The sequence below is a fragment of the Beta vulgaris genome, chromosome 1 (genome assembly GCF_026745355.1).
Source record: "Beta vulgaris subsp. vulgaris cultivar EL10 chromosome 1, EL10.2, whole genome shotgun sequence".
Lineage (NCBI taxonomy): Eukaryota > Viridiplantae > Streptophyta > Magnoliopsida > Caryophyllales > Amaranthaceae > Beta > Beta vulgaris.
The window spans coordinates 30,305,678-30,323,524 of NC_079202.1; the positions used below are offsets into that span (position 1 = coordinate 30,305,678).

At 36.9% G+C, this 17,847-nt stretch overlaps 1 protein-coding gene across 1 annotated transcript; it reads right to left on the reverse strand.

The window, feature by feature from the left end:
- Positions 1-241: 241 nt before the first annotated feature.
- LOC104905697 (hypothetical protein) lies at positions 242-5,529 on the reverse strand. Its single transcript, XM_010694307.4, has 3 exons — positions 5,007-5,529; positions 1,302-1,562; positions 242-635 (listed from the first exon to the last, which is right to left on the reverse strand). The coding sequence occupies exons 1-3, from the start codon at positions 5,406-5,408 to the stop codon at positions 447-449; spliced, it is 852 nt and encodes a 283-aa protein (XP_010692609.1). The 5' UTR covers positions 5,409-5,529; the 3' UTR covers positions 242-446.
- Between the last annotated feature and the right edge of the window lie 12,318 nt (positions 5,530-17,847).

A 17,847-nucleotide genomic window follows, 5' to 3' on the forward strand; every position in this document is an offset into this window, starting at 1 on the left:
TAGATGTAGGGGTGTTTTAGTAACTTTGTCATAAGTGGGCTGGTCCAGGAAATGGGCCCAAACAGATGTATACTTCAGCTAATTTGATGGTGAGGTTTTATATAACTCAACCACCTTAGTCATAATAGAATGATGCTTATGATATACCGAAAGATGATATAGACTTCCCTCAAAAAAGTAAATGATATACACACGATCTGGTAGGAGTTTAGTTGTCATATACAGCATTATGAAGATGATATAGCGAAAGAATCATGTATAAGTCAAAAAGATGAATTACAGAGGCATCAAGAGTACAAGTTCCCTACAGTATATCGCTGGTGACAACTAAACCAGCATAGTATTACAAGTAAAAAGAACTTAAAACTTGTATATATTACATACAAAAAGAAAACAGACTTGAGGTAATCAGAAAGATAGATAAAGAAAGTTTGCTATGTACTGTTTTAATTAAAAGCATCAGTAACAGAATAAAGGAAATCCAAGAATCCAGTCCCCTTGAGAAGGCCTTTACCGGTTAGAAGTTCAAAATCTAGTAATAATAGAAACCCAATGACAGCAGCCTTTCCATTAATCCCTTCGTTCTTTGGCGTGAAACCAAATCCTCCTGAACTTTCATCAACCACCATTTTCACCTGGAGTCATATAAAAAATTGCATTGGAAGAAAAAGACGGAAATGTAGCAGAAGGCACACCAGAGATGCACGGAGTGATCGAGGCACTTTTTTTTTTTTTGTTTAACAGTTTGTTTGGTAGAAAGAATTTGGAAGGAAAAGAAAGAAAGTGGAAGGAAATTTGTTACTTTCCAATGTTTGATTTTATAAAAAAAAGTTAAGTGAAAGGAAATGGAAGGAAAGACTCTTTAATAAAATATCACTTTCCTTTCCTCCCAAAAGTGGGGGAATTTGGGTGGAAAGTGAAAATTTATACCAAACATGGGAAATTAAAGGTTTTTCCCTTTCTCTTCCGTTCTTTTCTTTTCTCTTCCCTTCCTTTCTCTTCTCTTCCTTTCATTTACTAAAAATGAACCAAACAGACGGTAAGAGAATAAACTCATGTTTATAGTAAAGTTGTCCGATATTGTCTATTCAAGGAAGATACTGGACCAAGATAGGTGATTATGCATTAATCTTCGACTATTGTTTGGTTTAAAGGAATAAGTTTCCAAGGTAAACTGATTTGTCCAATATCCCTTTTTGGTTAGTAAGGAAAGGAAACAATTTTCTTGGGTTAAAAAATGTTTTCTTAGTTTCAGTGTATCTATTTTGTGTATAGCTTGTATGTAAGAAAGTAGAGTTTACCTCCTCCACGTTGACATCCGAAGCTGTTATACCAGGTTGAGCCTTTCCACTAAAGACAATCTCTGCAGACGCATCTTTATATGAACTACCACCCATGCTGATATAGATATTTTGATCATCAGTTTTTACAGGATAGACATACAATGTCCTTAGAGCCGGGGTAAGAACTCTCAACACCGGATTATTTGGATACCATTCCTTGATTTCTCCAGTTCGAAGATCGAATGTACTGTCAGTTGTAGGACAGACTATGCAGCCATCCTGGCATAGAAGGGGGAGGGGGGGGGAGCACATAAGTACGAAACAATAAATTGAGTGAACAAGACAATTAAAATGTAAGATGAATTCGGACATTTGAATGCAGTTTCAACAGCTCAACATACATGAAGGTTTCTGAGTAAGTGAGTCGTCACACAGTTTTCAGAAACTATAGATCTAATATTCTAGTGAGCTCCCTAGTGTAGATCTAGCAAAAATATCGGAATAACAGGCTAATAAAGCTCAGAAATCGTAAAGCACTCCTATGCATGTACCAGTCCGCTGGCAAACAAAATGAAATTGCATTCTGCAATGCTATTTAATTTACATGCTTCCCCAAAGTTTACTTGTTGAAGAAACAATATTGCTGGCTGGCCCATAGAGCCTCGGCTAGCTACCACAAATGTACAATGAGAGAGGACAGAGACCATACAGTAACAAGATAAGGCCTTTTCTCTGAGACCGGGTTGCTATGATATGAATATGTTATATAGGAACTATGTGAAAAAATAAGAACCTGTCACAGTGTCAATACAAAACACTCAACTATAGCGTAATTTTCTAGAGGTGTTGAGATAAATGATGACAGGTATAATGCACTATGCACAAGATGTTATACCTTGCAGTTCTACAAACCTAATTTTCACATCATGTCGTCGATCTAGAAGAACACTTCCAAGTTAGCTGAGATATAACCCACATCGAAATACAGAGAAATTCAACTTAATCATCAATTTCATCTTATGCACAGAATGTGCACTCAGCTTTTTGTTATTAAGGCACTAGATATATATGCACCTAGCATTGGAATATCCGAGAAGAGCACAGCAACAAAGGCAGAAGGAGGGTTACCAGATCTTCTGGTCAGATGTAGGACGTGGCTAGTCATGGTTTGCGGTTGGCAGCAGGAAAACCTGCCCTTTTTCACAAGCCCGTGATTCACAAGCATGGCCTAGGGACATCAAGTAGGCCTTGTATGTGAGCAATTCAGAATAAGGTTATAACTAGGCCATTAATTTCATTTTCTTTTCTGTGTTGTTGTCTTTGCTCTGTACTAATGATAATACAACATGAAAATTTGATATTTTCTAACAGTACTATTCACCTAGAATTTATGATATACTGCCTCTGCAAATAGTTTCAACACTTCTTTTTTTAACTCTCCAATCCATAACTTTGACCCTACATACATCTAGTTACGTATTAGCAAAAATAACAAAAGGTTGATTTTTCGAATATAATACTCGAAACCAATCAAGCAACACCCCGTATGAATATATTTTAATGTCCCTGAGTAAAATTATATAGTCAGTGTACAAGTTTTTGAGCTTGAAACAAGATGTTTTACAATCAGAGGGAGTATTATATTGCTCTTTTGTTAAAGTAAATAGTTATCAATTCTATTTTCTTCAATGATGACAATTATTATCATTGAATTTTTGCATTGACATTTCGTAGACAAAACTGCTAGGCTTAATACAACACAAAAAACAAAGCAGCAAAGATACTAATATATATAAATGGAAAAGAAAAAGTCCCTAAAAATGGAGATGCCATGCGATGGCCAGTGAGTCAGCCCTGAAAGGCATTGAGGCATGTTCTGCTCTGGGCTTTGACATTCGATAACTGTCCAAGCAACGTGAGCCGTGGACCATCCCAATCACCATCTAGCACAACAGCCCAGCAACGTCTCCCAGAAACAACAGGAAGAAACAGTCTAGCCACATAACTAAAAGGACTTGAGTGATCATGGAATATAGAAGCATAAAGAATTTGATACCAAATGCTTTTAGGACATAAAAATGTTATGAAACTCGCCTAAATTTAACCAAAGTAAGAAATCCTCCCTCCACTGCCTTGCAGGCTTGCAGTATCATATTCTAAAGAACCTGAGCATTCCAACTAGCAAACTAAACTAACAGAAAACAATATAGACTAATTCTATCATCTCAGCTTATTAGTAATGGATCACAACTTAAACCAAATATTCTAGGAGAAGTGCTCAAACAGAGTTTTAATTGCATTTTCATGTACTACATATCCATGGTCTAATTATCTTGTCTTTAATTTCCACCACAGTCTGCACATGTATCCGTTTTTCACAACTTATTACCAACTAAAAACCAATTTATACTGGAATCATGATCTAAAAGAAACTGAAAGAAAGTTTTAAAATTCCAATCAACGTACTGCATTGCACATACTCTCCCAATTACTGGGAAGCTAAAACTACAACAAGCAGATAATCCCAGCATTTTAATCTTTCTCAGATTTTAGCCCCAGGTTTTAGTTTGAACTCACAGTAGCAGTGCACTGATACAGTCACTGTGGACATGCTAAAAAATCTTTATGATCATCATTGTTCCACAGCTAATTCTGTCATATGAATGATGGTAACTTATGCCATCTTTTCTCTACAATGATGCTATGAACATATAATGAAGACAAGTAGAGTAGTTCCTAATATCATTTCGAGAAAAGTTCAGATCAGATCCCTGCATCTTCCTTTCTTTGTCCTGATCCTTCCTAAAACTTTCCTACAACTATACGTATACATCCAACACCATGATAGTTTTAGCCTGAAGCATGGGAAACAGGAACAGAGGATATATCTGCCGAAACCCTCTATAATCGAGTAAACTTCATTCATTTGTGTTTGGGCAGTCCACACATAAGCTTCCTATCTCTCACATACCGCCTTTTCCATACCCCGTGTGATGTAGGATCCTCCACTAGATATATCTCTCTTTCAATCGAGTTTCTAACACTTACTTCCAGTCTTCCACACCATCTACCAAATTGCCGACATTCCTTAAGAAAGATCATTATAATGTTTGCCCAAACCAAACATGATATCTATTTGAGCCAGCGAGTATGAATTTTGTAATAATCAAACCACCACGAAGTCCACGCATACAAGCTGAATTTCAATCACCAAGTATTCAATGGTCAAAACTCAAATGGTTGCATCCTAATCAGTAATCATCACAAGTCACAACCACATTGATCAGACTTAGTACTTCTATATGTTTTCATTTTTATATCAAACACAAATGACAGTCCGGAATCTGGATGATCCTACCAGGGCTACTAATAGGACTCAAATTTGTTCTTCCGGTATCATAGTCTAAGATTCCGGTTCTATGTTATTCACTTTCAGGATAACATCAGATATACACTCGAAAAGCAAAGCATACATAAGTAAAATCTTAGGCCTAAAACTGATAAACAAACTAAGTTCAACTCTACCAACTGAGAAAACACACCAAATACATCACAATAACTCAACCCATAATAAAACAGATTGGACTACCAAACAATCGAACCAAAATTAGTTGGTCTACAAAAAGACGGTCTTATCTAACTATCAAAAAGTAGTGTAAGCAAAAAAGCGATCCATTAAGATAAATAGTGAGACAGTCTCATTTGCGAAAACTATATACTCACCTGAGTAAGTTTGGCATTGATCAAACCCTCAGAATAAGCACCTTCAGCAGGGGACCTATTCTCAATAGCAAAAACAACATCCTTATACCACAGTAACAAAATGCTCTCTCCATCTTGTATGATCACTCGTCTCTCTCCTCTAGGCAACGCTGACAAAGGCACAACAGGCACCCAGTTCTTCCCTCCACCATCCGACGCTGGAGATTCTTCGGCCAACGAGACTTCTGCCGCCTTGCATCCTATAGTTCTCCTAAAACTGATCAAATTCCGGGTGGAAATGGAAAATTTGGAAGTGGGAAATTGAGTATGTACGTTGGGGGAGGGCTTGGGAAGAGATCGTTTAGAGGAGAGAGAGAGGAGAGTGGAGATGGATTTGAGGGGTGTAGTAGTGGTGGCAGCCATGGAAGCTGAGAGAAAGGATGGTGAAGAAGGGAAGAAGAGGTGGGAGATGGAGAAGGGAGAGTTGGGAAGAGAGGTTGGAAAGAGAGAGCAAATACAGAACTGTCCATGGCCACAGGAAGTGGATAACAAAATTTTTACTACAAAGTACAAACTACTTCCTTTTTCTTGATGATAAGTCAAACACTTTAATGTTGACACTTGTCAACACATAACTCTCACAAATTCAACATTAAAATTTGGAAATATTTATTTATAAAAATTAACAAAAAATAATAAAATTTTCATTAAAATAAATTGAACAACATTTTAAATTATCATTTTTATTTTTATATATCTTACACCTTTTAAAAGTAGAGTTGGAAACACTATTCCTTTCAATAGTGTTATGAGTGACAAAAGGTTGATATTCACTATTCATTTCATTTGCATGTGCTGCTCACATGTTCTCACTCACATTTCAACGCACGCTTCCTTCACGTGATGTAATGCTTCCTTCTCCTCCTCAATCTCACAGCTTCTCAGTTGTCTCAAAATTCAATCCACTTCCAATTTCCAATTTCCAATTCCAGTAATCTCAGTTGTTCTCAAAATTCATCAATCATCATCATCATCAATTCACACAATTTGCAAATAGATATTTTAGAAATCAGAGCTGAATTTAGAAATTAGAGATTAGGTATTCAATCATCATTAGAAATTAGAGGTTAGGAATTCAATACACAAATTTGACAAAATCAATCAATTGAATTCAGAATTCTGGAATTCAAGATGCAAAGAACACCGAAATTGCGTCGCATCGAATTCAAAGGCTCAAGCTTTACTCCAATGCGAGCTCCGTCTGAGTCTACGATGCTTAGTAATGGATTTCGGATGTGGCTCAATTCTGGGATTTGGAGGTTGGTCGTTTGATTTAATTTGGTTCTACTAGATTTACTGGATTGTGTATTCGTGTTCTTTTGTTACTATATTTATCCATGATTTTGGTTTGGATGATTTTGGTTTGAGTGGAAAGATTGGTTTGAATTCCTGAAATTTAATTTTTGGTTGAATTCCTATGATTTGGGTTTGGGTGGGAAGATTGCTTTGAATTCCTAAGCTTGAGTTTATTTTATCCATTTAATTAAATTAACAATTAAACAGGTTAGCATGAAAGAATTAAGGAAATCGCACTTTATATTGTTGTAATCATGATTTCCCATTGGGCTGGGGAGGTAGCACAGCAGGATTACTTCTCAACTATATAGTTCCTTTACTTGTGTTCTAACTAGCTTCCAACTAGGAAAAAAGAGGATTAGTTCCTTGTTTTGAGGGTGAGGCCATACCAGATGAGAAGTTCACAGTACAATAATTCCTATATTTTAATCAATATATTTGACATGGCTCAAATTTTGCCCTCCTCAGCCTAGGGTTTAACCTTCTTTGCTACATATTTCTCTACTATAAATACTTTTCTTGAGATCAAACTGCCTTTTGGTCTTTGTCTTCTTCCCCACAACTTGAAATTCCAACTAAAAGTGGTAGGTTATTAATCTGTCTTCTCTTTTTACTGGCAGCATTCCGTGGTTAAGCATTGTAATTGCTTTTAATCATGTATCATCTGATCATCAAGCACACAAACAAATAGAACTTGGCACAAATGAAGTATTGGATATTGTATATTACTGGACAAAAGATCTGATGTGTTTGCAAACTGCTAACCTTTATTAGTTCGCTTAAAAACGTGCAAGAATCAAGTACATAAATAAATGTGTGTTGCTTGGATCAAACTTTCTAATATTAAACTTCTATAGGCTGTGTTCTTTGATTTCTATCATTTTGAAGAAGGAATTAAAGTGGAGTTTTTGTTTGTATTGTGGTTATTGTTTGGTGTTTGAGGGTGTTCTTTTGTTCAGAGTAATTAGATTGGGGAATTGAATTCTATAGGTTTCATAGTAGCCTCTTGAATGCAAGTTTCTCTGCCCCCCCCCCCCAAACTTGAAATTCCATTTGAAAGTGGTGGGTTATTGTCTTAGCTTCTCTTCAGCATTGTAATTGCTTCTAATCATTTATTATTTACTCATCAAGCATACAAATAACACAGCCATATCTAATGGATTTACAAAGTATAAAACTTTATTAGTTCCTTTAAAAGGCTACACGAATCAAGCACACAAATAAATGTTTGTTGGTGGGATCATACTTGCTAATATTCAACTTCTAAAAATGTTTTTTGGTGGGGTCATACTTGCTAATATTCAACTTCTAAAAACTGTTTAAAGAAAATTTCAACATTTTTAAAAAGGAAAACAAATGTTAGGATTTTGTTTGTATTGTAGTTATTGTTTTAAATTTGAGGGTGCTCTTTTGTCCAGAGAATTTAGGTTATGGAACTGGATTATTTAGGTTTCGTAACAGCTCCTTTAATGCAACTTTTACCTCTTTTTTAAACGATTGACATGAAAATTTCTTTTGCCTGTAGGTTTTACCTTTCACTGTAGGACTTCCTTTCTTTATACACACCAGTGCAATTAATCTGAAATTAATTTGTAACTTGTAATTAATTATGGAACTGTATTACAAAAAATGCAATGAATATGAAAAATTGTTGTATATTTCAAGTTTGGGATCATATGAGTTTGGGATCTAACAAATGCATGGTAGCCTGTTGTTAGGGTCTTTGGCTTGTGCAATCATATGTGTTAGAGTCTTTTGCTTGTGCAATCATATAAGTTTGCGATCTAACAAATGCATGGTGGCCTGTTGTTTTATGATTAGTATTAGAATGTTAGTTTACATTTGGCTGCTTACAAGCTTATGATCTTGTGGATAGGTGACACTTTTGATCAGTTCTATAGTATGTTTGGTTCTTTTTTTCGCTGTAGTAGCCTCTTGGTTTCCCACATTGTAACCTTGCTGTTTTTATTGTGATTGTAGGTTTTCTTTTCTTCACACATACCAGTGCTGGCCAAACTGTAAAACAGGTCTGGTAATTGTTTCGCTTCATATGCACTATTGTTTCCTTGCCAACAAGTTGTGGTTATTTGTTAAGTGTCTCCGGTTAGGCCTCTCCTTGTGAAGTGTATGTGTTGATATGGTGCTTGTGCGTTTGCCTCTTTGCTAGCCTGTTAGTTACACTTTATGTTGTAGCTTTTCCTTTCTACACACACACCAGTGCTAGCCAACCTGTAACGCAGCCCTGTTAATTGTTTCTCTTTGTATGCAATATTGTTTCCTTGCCAACAACCTACAGTGATTTGTTAAGTGTCTTTTGTTAGCCTCCTTCTTGTGAGATGTATGTGTTCGTATGATAATTGTGTGTTTCCTTCTTGGCTTGCCTGTTAGTTAGACTTTGTGCTGTCTTTCATTCATTATTGCCTGTGGTTAGTTTTCATATACATCACTCTCATTTATCATGTTAGACTTAAAGAGGGTATGACAAGTACTTGTGCTTGCTAATTAAGGAAAAATGCTAGATTTTGCTTTCTAAGAGGACATTAAAATTAACTCTAACAATGTGTTTAGTCATCGAGACATGTCCGACACAAATAACTTAGCACGGAAAACTCCTCCATAAACATGTGGCTATATCCGTATACGCAGAGATTTTAGGATGTGACGCTGTGCCTTATAGGGTATGGCTATTTTCTATGCACAGTGTTTGTTGTAAATTCATTTTTTGTTTTGACAGGTTTTAAGTATGTCGCTTAGCTCAATGTGCATCCCATTCCAGCCTCTGCTAAGGCAGATTACTAAGTGCCTAAGCTTCCAAGTCCCTGCCTATGGTGTTCTCGACTTAGCTAAGCATAATGCTTGCGTAGCTATGAGCACAGAGTGTGGCCCAATTACTTACGTGTATGCTGGTGGGGAGGCTGCCAGCTTAAGTGGAATCATGTGACAAGGCTGCTGAACACGCTGTTTGTGACCTTATTAGGAAATATGGTATTCATGTTGAGGACTTCACAGCTGGAAAGAAGCGCATGTTTGATAGATGTGGTCACCTCTATAGGCTTAAGAGAGTAGAACTAGAAGGTGTTGGGAGAGGGCTTCCATCAGGGATGCCATCTGAAGTTGAATACCTAGATGCTTCCCGTTCTGTTAACCACATCACACTTGACTACATGAGTATCTTGCCTATGGTGGTGAAGCACACACATGCTTTGGTAACTCCATTAGAAAACATATGCTTCAATGGTTCTAAGCACACTTTCTGGCTGACAATTACATTCCCCCACAATATACATGGGATGGCATGTATCTTTGGTGATGCTTTTGCTTCGTTAGATGCCGCCAAACAAAGTGTTGCAAAGAAGGCAATCACTTTTTTGATGCACAAATATAACTTCACCATTATTGACGCTAATTACAGAGCTGCAGACTATGCGTCTATTTTTTGCGCTCTTGAAAGAGAAAGCTACCTAACTACCAAAGAGCGTGTGCTTAGCATTCAAGAGCCTATACAACCTAGCCCTCTGGTTGTGGAGCAAGATTGCTTGACTCCGCGCGGGAAACAGTTCCAAATACCTACAATGGTATCGCCTCCTTTCCCACCTAAGAAGCGTAGAGCCAGGCCATCGTTCGGAAGTGTGGCGAGTTATAGCAAAAACTCTGCAGTTCCTCTTTTGTCAATTCCTTCTGAGCTTGAAATTGTTCTTAAGCGGGCCAACCAAAATGGATGCTATGTAGCTTAGCTATCTACGTTGCTAGGATTAGGTTGCAATAGGTGTCTGTTCTTGCTCTTTTGTATCTAGCAAAGCAGTTCATGTTTTTTGCTGCATGCTTTGAGAGGTGTTTAGATTAATCTTTTAGGCTCTTCTATCTACACTAGCCATAGTTCCTCTCAAAAGGTTGTGTATTATCTTCAAATATGTATGGTTGCTCTTGTATGTGGCTTACATGGGGTGTAATAGATTTTGTGCACTTTTATGTGCTTAATGAAATATTATCTATATCTCATGTTGTTTACTACATTGCTCTTTCTCTTTTCAATGCAAGTGTTCTGCATACTGCTCAGTTTGTTTACTTAGCTGTTTAGGATCTATTTGACTGCCATTGAACTTGCTGTCTCATTATGTGTTACAGCTCACTGCTCCTAACGCTAAAGAATGTGACTGTGCTAATTGCATCACAGAGCGAAGCTTCTTGCCTCTTGCCTGAAAAGATAGTGGCTTTTGAGGAAGCTTAAATTATACTTTGCAAAATTAAAGTCGTTTCGCATACATCTCCTTTCATGTGATTGTCTCAAAATGGTTCCATATTCAAGGGAGATGCACTCAATATAGTTTGAACTTGCAAAACTAAATGTGCAAACATACGTACGTAGATGCTTTTTGCTTGTACACAAAAAACTACACTTCTATTTAGGATTCGGTTGTTTCTACCGGTGTGTTTGTGTACATGATTAAGTCAGGTTACAATTGGTGGCTTTGCAAAAATGGAAATCGTACTGTCTATTTACATTCTACATTTCCATTTTAATGTTTATGGTTTTAAAATGACGCTAATTCTCTATGATATTTCACAGATGCAGGAATACTTGCTGCTGTTTTGAGAATGCTGCAACTTTTTAATACGATGTCAAATTTGCTCTAGGCACCTCTAGGAGCTATTACCATGGGTATTCCTACAAGACTCTCTTTTAAAGATTATGCTTTGAATGGTTAGCTATGTATGGAATCTGTGAATGTGAAAAGTATGTGTAGCTAATGGATATTACTATGCCTTGTTCTGCCTTCCATTTTAGCTATCTTTTACAGATGAAGAGGACTCTTAAATTAGAGTTTTACACTCCCTGCAGTTCTAAACTTGCACTAGATTAGTCAGCCTAGACTGAGCCACCCTAGCTATTCTAGAACATGCTCCTATTCTGTCCAATGCGCATTCTCTAACGCAAACACCTATTCTCTGTTACACAATCTATCTATCAATTCTTGGATGTTTGTTCTTATATTTAACAGAACCATTTGGACAGATCATCCGAAGGTTCATGGTCCTTATATTAGTAAGCGCATGCGCATGTTACAAGAAAATGGAGGCGAGGCCAGACCCGAGGGTTTGCTCAACTCATCCACTGATACTAGGCAGTATAGCACTGCCCGCATGTTAGCTACCACATCTGAATCTGTGGCACCACCCAAGCAATCTAGGGTTAAACGACAAAAAAAAAAAACAAAAGAAAGTAAAAATCAATACTACTCACCTTATTTATTTCAAGTTTCTATTTAATATACATTTGTGGATAGGTAACTAATAGGTATTTCCGGGTGAACCAGTTGGAGCTGCTATTAGCGTTGGCCAGGATATGCCAACAGCAGCAATAACTTTGCCTCCAGTAGACTATTGTCCTAAATGTTCTGCAGTTAGATTTATTTTGAACCTCCTGGATTTTGTTGTTCTGATGGTGAAGTTGAGATTGCATCCAATTCGTTCCCACCAGAACTCATTAGGCTCTTCACTTCAGAAGATGATGATGTTGTGCACTTCAGAACATATGCACGTCTTTATAATAACCTATTTGCTTTCAGTTCTCTTGGTGGTGATTTTGATTCATGTACTCCAAAAGGCATTTACGTATTCAAGTTACATGGCCAAATCTACCACTTCATACCTAATTTATTGCCTACTGACCATAACCCACAATTCTTACAACTATATTTCTATGATGCTCAACATGAATCAAAAAACCGTTTGAATTTGTTTCCTGAATTGAGGCCTGATGTGATAGCTATTCTGATGGAAATCATGCAACACAACCCCTATGCAAAATTTTTTAGATCTCTCCGTGAGCTTGATGTTGTTAAGGATACAGAAATACGCTTAAACAAAGACCCAGTGCTTGACCAGCGTGTTTACAATGCTCCAACTGCTGATGAGGTTGCCATAATATGGGCTGAGGATTCTGCAACTAGTGCGACTGGTGGGCCTCATATTATTGTACACGGCAAGGCTGAGATGCACTACTATGGGTGTTATGATCCATTACAGTATCCTCTCCTTCGGCCCTACGGTGATTGTGGTTGGCACCACGGTCTTAAAAAAACAAGCAATGGTGGTCGTAAGCAACGTGCCCTTGCTCAGCAAAATATGGTAACTGCATTAGGCGGAGATGTTGATAGCTTCTTATCCGCTGAAGCTTCTGGTTAGCCTGATTTCTTCACTCCCATTTAAACCTGCTTTTTATACGACTACCTACAAAGGTCAACATTCGATGTCATTTTTCTTTTTGTAGTTGCGGCACAGTCGAAAACAACTAGAACTCAAATTTCGTGCAGGGCATACTATGCATATGTTCTGCAAATGCGACCTAGGCACTACATTTTGCGAGCGTGCTGTTTGTTTCAACAATTCATTGTTGATATGTACGTGAAGCTTGAAAACACGCGTTTGGATTTCTTTAGGCAAAATCAGGCAACAATCCGGGTAGAGCTGTATCAAGGCATCTTGGATTGCTTTGAAGGGGGCGAGAATAGTGGAGCAAATGTGGGCCATAGGGTTATCCTTCCGCCTAGCTTTCTTGGTGGACCCCGTGACATGAAGCGTCGTTACTTAAATGCGCTGAGCTTGGTGCAACGCTATGGTAAGCCTGACCTTTTTATTACCATGACGTGTAATCCAAACTGGCCTGAGATCAAGGAGCGCCTTGCTCCAGGTGAGCTTGCTCAGCATCAACCAGATATAGTCGCTCGTGTTTTTCGTGCGAAATTGCTTAAATTGAAAAAGATGCTTGTTCAGGCTAGTGTATTGGGTGAGGTTGCAGCGTATACGTATGTTGTCTAATTTCAAAAACACGGTTTGCCGCATGCGCATATGTTGCTAATCATGAAACCATCTTACAAAATCAAAGAACCTAATGCATTTGACAAGTTTATAAGTGCTGAAATTCCTGATGAGAGCAACCCGCACTTGCGAAGAATTGTTTTAAGCCACATGATGCATGGACAATGTTGAACCCTAGTTTTGATAATGACAAAGAAACAAAGGAACAAACTAAGTAGTGAACTAATGAGTTATTTAAGTGTATGGTGTCTAAGGTATCAATGCAAGGAACTGGGAGAATACGAAGTCAATGAAGAAGTCAAGAGAGGATTTCAAAGGCTAAGTAAAGAAGTTTCTATGTTGATACTGGAGCAAGCATTGGATCAAGAATAATAGAAGCTAGGCGTTTTATTTTCTAGTTCCAATGTAAAGGAACAAAGAAAGAATGGTAAGGAACTGTGGCAGAATATTTGAGAATGAAGCGTTTGTTCTTTTAAGGAACAAACTCAGTGGCACTTAGCAATATATTTAAAGGAACTGAACTAATATAAGGAACTAGACTTAGGCGTGTACTTAGTATAACGATTAAAAGATAATGGAGTAAGTCATGCCTAGATTATAGGAAATTAGTTATTTCTAATTTCAAATGATAAAATCAGTTTTAAAAAGAAAATCTGTTTTGGAAAAGATTTTATTTTTCGGAAAATAAGAAAATAAATATCCGGTTGTTAGAAAGATTTTATTTCAAAGATATTATTTTCTTAAAGATTAAATTAGATTAAAAAGAGTTTATAAAAACTGATTTTCGGATAATGCTCAAGGAACTCCTATTATTTAGGAGTAATGGCTGCATTTTATCCACGTTCATTTATAGTTCATGGGATCATGGGACATGATGTAAAACGTGTTCCTTAGGGGAAGGAACATCATGGGTAAATGGATTAAAACGTGTACTCTAACATTAATCCCACGTTCTTCATGATTAACACTATAAATATAGAAGTCTAGATAAGTTCCAAATTGTGTCTGACTAAGTAATTAAGTGAGTTTAACTTATTAAGTGTCAGTGCCTTCATTCTCTCATAATAGCCATTTGTTCTTTGCCTTCTTACTCTAATTCCACTAAGCTTATTTCGATCAATTGTATTTTGGTTTTTGGGGTAAGGGAACTTTGAGTGAAGTTCTGTAAGAGAAAGGCTTTGAGTGAAGCTTGTATGTGTGAGAAAACTTCGAGTGAAGTTGAGAGGAACTGCTGTTAAGGGAACAGTGGTTCAGGAACTTGAGTTTAGGAACTCAAGGTGTGGCTCGAGTTAGAATTAGGTTGTAACAGAGTTGTTTGGCCTAATTAGTGAAAGTGTTGAGTTTAAAATCCCTAGTGGTCGAGGTTGTTTCTTCTTGTTGGGCCCAAGAAGTTTTTCCTCGTAAAAATCCCTTGTGTTCCTTTAGCTTGTTTATTCGTTTAAGTTTTAATTTCCGCAAAAAGTTACGTTTATTTCTACACCTACAATTCACCCCCCCTCTTGTAGTGTTCCTAGGGAAATAACAATTGGTATCAGAGCAGAACTCACGTAAGATAGGAAACCCTATTGAGGAAAAGATCCAAGGAACAATGAATACCACCGAGAAACTTGAAGAAGGTTATTCCACTCAAAGGCCTCCTATGTTCAATGGGAAGTACTACAACTATTGGAAGAACCGCATGGAGATATTCATCAAGGCTGAAAACTATCAGGTATGGAGAGTCATTGAAGTTGGTGATTTCGAAGTCACAACTACAAATGACAAAAATGAGGTAACTCTTAAACCCCTCTCTGATTATGACAAATCTGATTTTGAAAAAATGGAAGTAAATGCCATGGCTATAAAATTATTGCATTGTGGACTTGGACCCCATGAACATAATAGGATCATGGGATGCAAATCCGCAAAGCAAATATGGGATTTACTAGAAGTAACCCACGAAGGAACTAATGAAGTTAAAAGATCGAAAATTGATTTACTTATGAATCAATATGAACTGTTCTGCATGAAATCCAAAGAAAGCATCCGAGACATGTTTACTCGTTTTACTAACATTATAAATGAGTTGGCTTCTCTTGGAAAGTTTATTTCATCTGAGGAACAGGTTCGAAAGGTTCTTAGGAGTCTTCCTAAGGACAGATGGATGGCTAAAGTCACGCTCTTCAAGAAACAAAAGACTTCACTAAGTTCAACTTAGAACAGCTGGCAGGGTCACTTATGACTCATGAGCTTCACCTTGATACTGAATATGGTGAAAGCTCCAAATCAAAATCAATTGCTCTCAAAGCAGATGATGAAGATGATTCGGACTCTGAAGAAGAAGAAGCAGCCCTCATGGTTTCGAAAATTTCGAAAGATGTACAGGAACATGAAGAATGGAAACTTCAAAGGTAAAACTAAGAAATTTTCTAACAAAGCTGCTTGTCATAAATGTGGAAGTACAGATCACTTCATCAAAGAATGTCCTCTTTGGGAAAACGACAAAACCAAAGAAAGGAACAAAGAATCAAAAGCACCTTTCTCTAAGGCAAATGTGCGCAAAGCTATGATAGCTGCTTGGGGAGATTCAGAGACGGAAGAAGAAGAGGAACAACCAACTGAAGAAACAGCAAACCTTTGCCTCATGGCAAACATGACGAAAAAGAAGATGAAGAAAAAATTGAGGTAAGTCAACATGGACTTGAGTCAGAACTAGATGGTAAAACTAGGACTGAAATATATGATCTTCTTTATGATGCAATTCTTGAATGTAGAGATGAACGTGAAAAACGTGAACAAACGGAACAAGCCTTAAAGGTTTGCAAGGAACACATAGAATGGCTTAAGAAAATGAGAACTGATGTCGAAACTAGATTTTTTGATTTGTTTGATAAAAACTTAAAAATCAAAGAATGTTATGAGAGTTTGAAAAATGAAAATTATCTAATTAATTTAGAAAATTCACACTTGAAGGAATTTGTCCCTGTTCTGAGTTCCTTTGATATAAGATCAACCCCTTTGAAAGGATACAGATCTGAGATTGAAAAAATAAATAAAGAGAAAAATATTTTAAAGGAACAGATCTGTAATCTTAAAAAGGAACTGGTTGTCGCAAGGAACAGAGGCAAAATCATGAAAGTTCCTAAGTGGATTGAGAAACCACAGACCAAAAGGAAGGAAGGTCTTGGTTTTGAAAACTACAAGAAAAGGAACAAGACAAAGAAATATGTTGATCTACCTAGTGATAAGTTCTGTATGTATTGTGGCAAGGTAGGTCATTACATAAATCAATGTCAACTAAAATCTGAGATGATTGGGAAAAATGTGACAATAAGTAAGAAAAAATGGGTTGTCAAAACAAATCCTAGTCAAGAACAGGAACCCACGAAAGATGGGGTTCCTTCAACTAACAACTAGTTGATTTTTGCAGGTTGGAGTGAGGGGGAACAACACTTGGTATCTCGATAGTGGTTGTTCCAAGCACATGACAGGAGACAAAACGAAGTTTCTCTCACTCACAACCTATGAAGGTGGCAGTGTAACATTTGGTGATAATAAGAAAGGTAACATTGTTGCTATGGGTAAGGTCGGTAAGTCACCATTACACTCCATTGAAAATGTATTTTTAGTTGAAGGTCTAAAACATAATCTATTAAGCATTTCTCAATTCTGTGACAAAGGAAATACTGTAAAATTTGATAAAGAAAAATGCTTAATCATCAACATTAAAACTAAGAAGGTTATTTGGAAGGAACAAGGAAAGGGAACACATACATTGTGGATCTAGACCTTGTTCCTCAAATCAATTTAACTTGTCTTAGTGTTATTGAAGATGATTCACTTCTATGGCACAAGCGTCTAGGACATGCTAGCTTTTCATTACTTGAGAAACTTAGATCAAAAGACCTTGTTTTAGGATTACCATCTATAAAATTTCATATTGATCAAGTTTGTGATGCATGTGCACGAGGTAAACAAGTAAGATCCTCTTTCAAATCTAAAACGATTGTAAGTACCACTAAACCATTAGAGTTAATTCATATGGACTTATGTGGACCCATGAGAATTCAAAGCAGAAGTGGAAAGAGGTATGTACTTGTGATTGTAGATGACTACTAGGTACACTTGGGTTATTTTTCTTCTAGTAAAGATGAAACTTATGATGAGTTCCTTGTCTTTGCTAAAAGAGTTCAAAACCTAAGTGGACATAAAATAATGCACATTAGATCAGATCATGGCAAGGAATTCGAAAATTATAAATTTGATGACCTAAGCAGAGATAATGGCCTAGATCATAATTTTTCTGCCCCTAGAACACCACAACAAAATGGTGTTGTAGAAAGGAAAAATAGAACTTTGGAGGAAATGTCTAGAACCATGTTAATTGCTAGTGAACTTCCAAGGAACTTTTGGGCTGAAGCTGTTAATACTGCTTGTCACATAATTAATCGTGCCATGATGAGACCTATCATTAATAAAACTCCTTATGAACTTTACTTTGAAAGAAACCAAACATCACCTATTTTAGAACATTTGGATGCAAATGTTATGTGCATAATAATGGAAAAGATAATCTTGGAAAATTTGATGCAAGGAGTGATGAAGCAACATTTTTAGGATACTCCTCACATAGTAAAGCTTATAGAGTATATAACAAAGAACTATGTGTGTTGAAGAAAGCATTCATGTAATCTTTGATGAATCTGAC

Coding starts and splice junctions, on each gene's coding strand:
- LOC104905697 (XM_010694307.4), bottom strand. CDS start 5,408: ATGGCTGCCACCACTACTACACCCCTCAAATCCATCTCCACTCTCCTC. Junction 1,563..5,006: donor TCAATGCCAAACTTACTCAG/GTGAGTATATAG, acceptor CTTCTATGCCAG/GATGGCTGCATAGTCTGTCC. Junction 636..1,301: donor CGGATGTCAACGTGGAGGAG/GTAAACTCTACT, acceptor ATATGACTCCAG/GTGAAAATGGTGGTTGATGA.